Source organism: Trachymyrmex cornetzi, unplaced genomic scaffold (genome assembly GCF_001594075.2).
Source record: "Trachymyrmex cornetzi isolate Tcor2-1 unplaced genomic scaffold, Tcor1.1 scaffold95, whole genome shotgun sequence".
Classification (NCBI taxonomy): Eukaryota; Metazoa; Arthropoda; class Insecta; order Hymenoptera; family Formicidae; genus Trachymyrmex; species Trachymyrmex cornetzi.
This window is the reverse complement of record NW_017300300.1, coordinates 54,589-64,192: the sequence shown is the minus strand read 5'-3', so window position 1 is coordinate 64,192 and position 9,604 is coordinate 54,589. Positions and strand designations below refer to the sequence as shown.

Genomic DNA, 9,604 nt, shown 5'->3' with positions numbered 1-9,604 from the left:
CGAGCCAAAAGTAAGTGAATTTTTAATTTTTTTTTCGATTTTCTCATAAAATCCAGTGCAGCTGAGGTCCTGTTGATGCGTACTATAATTTAAGTAATAATACTTTTGCAATCCGTACATCCAATACAGAGATTTTTCACCGAATAGGAATGTGGTAAAACAGGGAGCTTTAGCATCGCCTTAAGAGCTGCAGTAAACATCACGGTGCAGACGATCGCTTTTCACTTTCATAATTCGTGTACTTTCACAATGCGCACGCGCGTGTTCCCAACCTATTTTATCATATATTATCACGTTTATTGTGTTCAATAGTGAAGTTGAGTTTATTATTTGGTTTATGTAAAAGTACTAGTTAAAAAAAAGGAAATAATGCCACGAAAAAGGAATAATACCTTGTTATATTTGGTATATATATATATTTCTTTTAATTATACTTTATAATATCTAACCTCTACATACACGTGCCATGAGTGCGTACGTTCCCCCATGCATGCGCATTCGAAGTACACGAATTGTGAAAGCGAGAAGTCGATTTTCTATCTCACTATCTTGGCACACTCCCCACTCTCAAAAAGAGGCTGCGTTAGCAATATAGTAGTATTACATATATGCTCTCCATATAGGCTGCAATTTTTCTCTTCTCATTGCTGCCAGCTCTTTTGTTCTGACCGGATTGAGTTTTTCCATAAACTTGGCTCGCCAGCAGCCCTTTGTTTCTTTTTAGCAAGATAGAATAATAGCTCAAACATTATTTCAACACAATATTCGAAGGACTAAAGGAATAAGGAATAACCGATTTTAACTTACTAAAAACCAAATGCACCGAAATAATAGTTTTTGATAGGGTAAAATTTGTTATTCCTTATAAGCATCCAGGGAAGGGATTTTAGGGGATTTAAACCCCCCCTTTCTCCGAAATTTTTTATTAATTATTTCATTCTGAGAGGGTCCCGTTAGCGCATATCCTGATAGCATGTATCCACTCACATCGATTGATGTCTAACAATTTTTCATTACTTTATTAATAAGAATTTTATTTTTGAATTGACAATGTATATACTCTATCAAACTCCTCTCTTTCATTTTTAAATGTAAAAAACATACAACTTTACTTTTGATTTTGTGTGAATTTTTTTGCTGTTACATAAAATTTTTTTTTCTTCTCATTATAAGACCATATAAGTAATTTTTAATATTTCTGTTAGTTTGAGCTTTGACAAAATATGCGATATATAGACAATTTTCGTTTTTGTCACGAAAAACAGAATATACGCTATAATTAATACATTCTTGTAGTAATTGTATTATTCTTCTTCTTTAAAAAAAAGTCTTTAAAATGATAAGTTACATGATGTACCAAACGTAACATTTTTCCTCTTCAAAATGAGATGCGAAGAGACATTAAAAGTTGTAAAACTATCCAAATGGAATTCATTAAAGTTAAAAATTGTTGTAAATTATAACAACAAAATCGATGCAGTAACGTTCTTTTCAGTACAATAACAAAATCCTTTTTTTTTGTTGTCTTTCCGATTGGTGCACGATACATCCCTGGGTTGATTGAAACCCCCCTCTCTTTCCCTGAAAAAAATTTCACAATATGTCCATGTTACTCCTTGTCCTTATTCTGTTTTCCTTTCATTGTGTCTGAACTCTTAATTAAAAGCACACGAGTCGATTACGAAGATTACGCTTATTGTAAAAGCACAACATTATGAAATTTTTCATCCATGTTTTGGTAAAAATAATTTTTTAAAAGCGAGTCCATAAAATAAGGCTAAATAAGACTTCTATTCTAAAAATCAAACCATATTCTAATATGTATCAATATTAAAAATATATACATATATGTAACGTAAACTATATTCTCAGTAATAGCAGTGTATATTAAAACATTGCAGCAGAAATGTGACATATTTTGACAGTATAATTTTGTTTAATTTTGTATAAAAATTAATTTAAGGATCTACTTTTAGGGCCGCGCGCTATTTTATTTATGCGCGTTTTTATTGTACGACAAATTTTTCAAGCCTTTTAATTGGCTATAGAATAGAGAGATCCGAGGATTTCTCTGTTCTGCACACATTTGTCATACGACAAAAACGCAGAAATGAAATAGCACCCTAAAGGTATAATCAGCAACTAAAAAGTTATAACACATTTTTTTCAATGAGTTTTGAAATACAGCCTGTTCACTAAACGATTGGTTGTTACTTAAGGATTCATAAGTAAGAATCAATCGCTCAATAAATACCCAAGGGCCCTATTCTCGAAAAGTATCGCATACGAAGAACTAGGGAAATGCTATAGTATATGTTACGCATACTATAGTATTTCTCTAGTTTTTCATATGCGATACTTTTCAAGAATAGGGCCCCAGCAGTGGAATTCTGTAACTCGTTATGCGATCGTTATGTGCTCATAACGACAGTTGCGCAGATATTTTACATAGTAAAAAAGCTGCGCGACTGACGTTATGAACACATAACGACTGCATAACGAGTTACAGAATACAGGGGCAGGGCCTGTATTCTTGAAAAGAACCGTGTACGAAATTCTAGGAAAATACTATAGTACGTAACGTATATTGTAGTATTTCCCTAGACTTTTGTATTCGTTTCTTTTCAAGAATAGGAGCCGAGCCTCTGTATTCTGTAACTCATTATGCAGTCGTTATGTGTTCATAACGACAATCGCGCAGCTTTTTTACTATGTAAAGTATCTGTGCAACTGTCGTTGCAAACACATAACGACCGTATAACGAGTTACAGAATACAGGGACCTGGTACCTTATTCTATAAAGGTGCCTTTTCATGCAGCGAAAAAATCGCCGCGATTGATGGTTACGTGATCATTTGCTGTTCGCTAGTCAGTAATCGCTATTGGCCGAAATTTTCCAGCTTTTAGCGAATGTCGTGGAATATCGGATGTTGTACTACATACTATGTAAAGATATGTTATAAAATATATTATAAGATATATAAATGGATATATAAATGATTATAGATATGTAAATAACACTGCATTTGTTGATTATATAACATAATCCAGTTCATAACTGAATGATCCTCCATTTAAAAAGATTTTAAAAAATTTTATAGATAATTAATAATTTACTGTATATTTATTAAATACACATCATTTAAGATATTTATGTTCACACGTATCGCCGAAATTAAGATAATTCAATAGAAAGTTACTAATTAGTACTCGTATAAGGATACTATTTCATTTGTGCATTTTTGTTGTACGACACATGTGTACAGAACAGAGAGATCCTCAGATCTCTCTATCTCATAGCTAGTCAACAGGCTTGAAAAATTTGTCATGCGACAAAAACGTACAAATGAAATATCACCCTTAGGTGATTCACGATGTAAATTGAGCCACTAGGCAATAATTTGATCCGGTAAGATCTAATTCTTTCTTTCCAGGTTACTGTTCGAAATAATTGATGCTTTCCAATTGCTTAAGGCCAGAATCAGATTATGCATTGAAGATTGAGATTAAAGATTGAAATTTCACCAATGAGGACAAAGAAATTCTGATTCCATTTGTTCTGATTGGTCAAACTTCAATCTTTCAATCTTTAATCTCATTGGCTGCGTTCAGCAAACTCAACAGTTGAGTAAGCGCTCGCTATTATTGGTGTATTCTTTTAGATCATCCAATCAGTATTTTAGATCTAGAAGAATACATCAATAGCAGCGAGCACTCACTCAACTGTTGAGTCCGCTGAACGCAGCTATTCTTCAATGCATAGTCTGCACATCTTAACACAAACGTACAGAGGAATGCACAAAGTGTAACATTGTGCACAATTCACTTGGAACAGAATATGCACGGTTGAGATTCGTTTCGGATAGAGTTAGATTAAATGTAGCTTTTTCCGCCTGTGTTAAATAATAAAAAAGTAAAAGTGCTGGCCTCTCAACATCTTCCAATTTCATTTATAGCCGCCGCAGTTAGCAACATGTAATTGTCACTAGAAAACACAGCCCTCGACTGAGTACAGGGCCTCAGTATATCGATCATGTAACTTTTTGTCTAGAGCGTGAAAAGTGAAAAATTTTATGTATGTATGCATGTACGTATACACACATACATACAAAAAATTTTCACTTTTCACGTTTTCGCCCTAGGGAAAAAGATACATAATCGATACCCTGATGTGTAGTGTTGACGATAACGGGCAATTGGAACGCAACTTGTATCGCCATGTGCATGAAAGTGTCTAGGGATATTGCAATTGGAAAGCACCCAATCTTCTCTAACCCAGCATATTGATATATTAGGTGCATCCAGAAGCACGACAGGGGCTCTATTCTTGAAAAGAAACGTATACGAAAGTCTAGGGAAATACTATAGTATACGTAACGTATACTGTAGCATTTCCCTAGATTTTCGTATACGTTTCTTTTCAAGAATAGAGCCCCTGAGCGCTCGGTGAGCTCTTGTATCTGTTCGGTCTTATTTTTAGATCTAATGGAATATGCCAATCAGATGCAAGAGCGCTCAGTGAGCGGTCGTGCTTCTGGATGCACCCAATGGCTGCATTCAGCAGAGAAAGCAGCTTTGCAACTGTTGTAAAATTCTTGAATATGATTGGTTTATATATTTAGATCCAATGAGGAACTACGGACAAGACCAATCATATCGAAGAATTTTACTACAGTTGCAAAGCTGCTTTCTCTGCTGAACGCAGTCAATGGGTGAATTTAATACTACACCGCTCACTGAGCGCTCAGTGAGTGGTCGTAGTATGCACTGAATGCACCCATTGAGTACATTCAGGGGCCCCTATTCTTGAAAGAAATACTACAGTATACTATAGTATTTCCCTAGTTTTTCGTATACGTTACTTTTCGCACCGACGAGGTACTATTAAGCTCAGATCTACAATAGATTTTTAAGCTTTAAGTAAGAAAGTTATAAGAAATGGACAAATCACAATCAATTATTCTCGCATTCGATTGTAATTGGTCAATTTCTTACGGTTTAAGGCTTAAAAGATCTATTGTAGATCCGGGCTAAAGACCGATATCCTTATGGGAGTTCGCATCCTTGTTAATATTGAAATAATTAAGGGTGATTCTGTAATTTTTAACAACAGTCAATGTCGTTGAGCAGATATTATGTAGAGTAAAAAAGCGCAATGACATCAACGATTGTCGTTAAAGCGTAGTCTATAATAAGTTGCCAATACACCGTCACCAGTCGCAACGCTTCATGATAGCCAATCAGAAGTATCACTATTGACGCTTCTGATTGGCTATTGCAAAGCCTTACGACTAGCGACAGTGTTTGTAACTTTTCATAATAGATCACGCTTAGGAGTTACAGAATCGGCCTTTATAAGTAAGAAACCAATAACATTATACTAATTTTATGATTTATTAGTTTTGTAGACGTGTTTATCGGTATATGTACATGCATTTAAAACTCAATAATATTCCATTTTTCTTTAAAATTGTGATTTTAGTATTACCGTTAAAGTTTAATTATCAACAAAGATGAGATAACTACAGAGAAATTAATTTCGAGAAAATAATTAATTATTGTAATTTTTCGGTAATATATAGGATATTATAGCTTTATAAGTGTCCATATTTATTTATTGAGCACTTATGTAATAAAAAATCATGAATTTAATGAAGCCTGAACTTCAATGAGATTGCTCTTTTATCGAATACGTAACGTGTATATTATTGTATTTCCTTAATTTTTCGTATACGTTTCTTTTCAAGAATAGGGACTTTGAATGCACCTATTGATATTGTTTTGATATAGTAAGATAAAATTTTCTACTTTTAGTTTCTGAAAAACATAAAGAAAAATAAATTAAATGAAATATGAGATTATGATACCAAACATCAAAATTGTTGAAAGGCTCTTTTATAAAATCATATCTTTTTTAATATTACGTATATTTTTCTTAATAAGATATATAATAAATTGATTTTGTAATTTTTTAAAATTAGAACTAAAGAATATCTATCTCTGATTTAATAAATTTAAGTTTTTAAAAAATCATAATGTTATCAAATGTTATTATAGCAATCAAAATAATAAAAAATTTTTCATAATAAATTTTCATAATAAATCATTTTAATAAATGATTTTTTTATTATTAAAATAGAAAAGAAAAGGTATTCGAAAAAAATATATTAATTAAAGTATAGCTAATTATATGAGAAAAAAAAATGATTTGTTATACTGACTCAATGATAAGAAAAAAGATATATAAAAGGTAAATAATTTTTAGCCATTTCCTATTTGCTGAGTAAGTAATTTCGCCTCATAATTTCGCATTTGTATCGTCTTTCTTAATAGGACATCAAGATATCTTTTTTAGTTATATTTTTGTTAAAGATTTATAAAATAAACTGGAGTGCTATAATGAATTCTGATTCTATTTCGTAGGTCTTGGGTAAAGGCAGCTTCGGTAAAGTATTGCTGGCGGAATTACGTGGCACGGACTGTGTGTATGCAGTTAAATGTTTAAAGAAAGATGTAGTTCTCGAGGATGACGATGTCGAATGCACGTTAATTGAAAGGAAAGTCCTCACGCTGGCGACTAGACATCCGTATCTTTGTCACCTGTTTTGCACTTTCCAGACTGATTCGCATCTTTTTTTTGTTATGGAATATCTTAATGGAGGTGATCTGATGTTCCACATACAGAAATCTGGCCGATTTCCTGAGGTGCGTGCGCGTTTTTATGCTGCCGAGATCTGGTCTGGATTGAATTTTCTACATAAGAAGGGTATTGTTTACCGGGATCTCAAACTTGATAATGTGCTACTCGATTTCGAGGGTCATATTAGAATCGCGGACTTTGGCATGTGTAAACTTCAGATCTTCTTAGATAGAACGGCCGATACGTTCTGTGGTACGCCAGATTACATGGCGCCAGAGGTATATCATAATTCTCTTTAAATTTATTTTTATTTCGCTCTTTGTTTTTAAATATCATTAATTATTTAATGATAAAATTATGTAATGATTTATTTTTTCAGATAATAAAAGGACTTAAGTATAATCAAGCTGTGGATTGGTGGTCGTACGGTGTTCTGTTGTATGAAATGCTCACTGGTCAATCACCGTTTTCTGGATGCGATGAGGATGAGTTGTTTTGGAGCATTTGTAACGAACGGCCGTTTATACCTCGATATTTAAGTCAAGAAGCTACCGAAATACTCATCTGTTTGTTAGAGAAAGATTCTGGAAAGAGGCTACCTGCTCACGAAATCGCTGTGCATGCTTTCTTTCAAGTATAAGTTGCTATAATTCTTTAAATGGCAGTAATATATCATGTATAGTTAAGCAATCAAATAACATTTTGATTTCATAGCATTTGCCTTGGGATCGATTAGAAAGAAGGCAATTAGAACCACCATTTAAGCCCGCACTTGATCACACTTTGGATACAAAATACTTTGATACAGCATTCACGACTGAACGTCCGAGGCTTACGCCAGTGCCTGAGCAGATTTTGACTTCGATGGATCAAGGCGTTTTCCGCGGATTCTCTTACACAAATCCGAATGCGACCGATTAACGTAAGACAGCTGAATGGGAAGCGTGAACATTAGTTGTTAATGATATTTCCAATTTTTTGTGCCATCCAACAAAGAAAATACATATCGTATTCTTGTCGGCTAGCATAAAATCAATGTTCGCTTTGTATTTTTGAAGTAGTAACGATATTATACATTGTTAATATATATGTAAATCGCATCTTAAAAATATAATTGTGTGAACGATATGAATTACAGAGAGAAAATCGTGCAAGGCATGTAATGTCTCTTCTCGGGTTGCACCCAGTTAGACACAGCTCAATTGGACACGAGCCACTCACAGTGCTTGAAACTACAAAGCTCCTGAGCACCGGTCGCTGTGATTGGTGGTGTCCAATCGAGCCGTGATCAATCGGGATCACCCCCTCTTTTCTCAAAATATAATACAATATAATACAAGTATATACATATGCAGGGTATCCGGTAATGACTATAATCTCTCGTTAACAGGTAGACTAAACTGAGTCAAAAAGTTCCTACTTCGTAGTTTTCGCAATTTTTTTTTAGTTACTCAATAAGCAAAATATTTAAAATCGAAGCAGAAGACATCTTTAAGATAGTTTTAAGAGCTCTTAAAGAAATATTTTCAAGATATTTTATAAAGAACTTCGAAAAATATCTTAAAGTTATCTTATGCGTCGATTTTTTATTCGCTTATTTGGCGATGTTTAGAAATTAATATCTCGTTAACTATTGCAAAAATTGTAAACGATAAAAAACTTTTCAACTCAGTTTAGTCTGCTCTACCTATCCACGGGAGATTATGCGGTCATTATCGGACACCCTGTATATACAAGGTGTCCCATTTTAATAAATCACCTCAAATATCTCTTGAACAGTGCATTTTAGCTTTTAGGGAAAAATGTATCAGACAAAAGTTTTAGGACTTCGAGCGGGACATAAGATGGTAATCTTACCATTGGTTTGACCTTTGGTGCTGTCAAAGTGAGGGCAAGGTCACATTAAATTTTTTAAATGGTACCCTCCATTTTTCATTACACATTTTTGTAACTTACCTTGAGAGTTTTCTAAAACACTATAATTAAGTTCATTTTCATTAAGTACTTTTCGAGTTATAAAGCTTGCAAGTTACAGCAGGGGTGATTGATCACGGCTCGATTGGACACCACCAATCACAGCGACCAGTGCTTAGGAGCTTTGTAGTCTCAAGCGCTGTGAGTGGCTCGTGTCCAATTGAGCCGTGTCCAACTGGGAGCCACCCGTTACAGCATTACCGGCATTAGCATTACGCAAGGTGTCCGATCGATGGCTAAACCTCTTGAATGCTGTTCAGGCGATCATGTCCTGGATATCATTTATCAAGATCAAAGCCAATGGAGATTGTACCTCTTATTTTCATTTTTATGTAAAAATAAATTTTTAGTGCAAAAATGAAAATACGAGAAAATAAGAATAATCTCCAATGGTCTTGATCTTGGCAAATGTTATCCAAGACATGATCCCGAACAACATTCAAGAAGTTTTAACTGTCGGTCGGACACCTTGCACAATGCTAATGCCGGCAGTACTGTGACTTTCAAGCCATGTAACTCGAAAAATACGTAATAAAAAATAACTTTATTACAGTATTTTGAAAAGTTCTTAACACCAACTATTAGATTCTGCCATCAAAAATAGGGTGTCCCATTTAAAAAAATCCATGTGACCTTGATTTGACTTTGGCGACGCCACCCAAAATCAAATCAATAGTACCTTCTTTTCCCCTTCCGAACCATACAACTTTTGTTTGAAACATTTTTCCGTATCTACCATAATTTTCGAGAAATCTTAATGCATTATGTAAAATGGGACATCCTATATATGTACATGCATATACTAGAGTCCAATAGTATATGAAAGAATTTTCGTGTGCAGTAAAGAGAACTATATACAGGGTGTTTGATAAGTGACAATAAAACTCGCATAGAAGGGTAGAACGGACTAAACTGAGTTGAAAATGCCTGTACCATTTTATAATTTTCGCAATATAGTTAACAAGATATTAATATCATTAATTATTAAAA

General features: G+C 33.8%; 1 protein-coding gene across 1 annotated transcript in view; it reads left to right on the top strand.

Moving 5' to 3' along the window:
* LOC108769799 (uncharacterized) overlaps positions 1-7,808 on the top strand; it is a 72,440-nt gene extending 64,632 nt beyond the window's left edge. Inside the window, exons 5-7 of the mRNA XM_018521000.1 lie at positions 6,424-6,918; positions 7,020-7,274; positions 7,355-7,808. Coding sequence (XP_018376502.1) covers positions 6,424-6,918; positions 7,020-7,274; positions 7,355-7,561 — 957 coding nt within the window. The 3' untranslated portion in view covers positions 7,562-7,808. The remainder of the gene's footprint in view (positions 1-6,423; positions 6,919-7,019; positions 7,275-7,354) is intronic.
* The last annotated feature ends 1,796 nt before the right edge of the window (positions 7,809-9,604 follow it).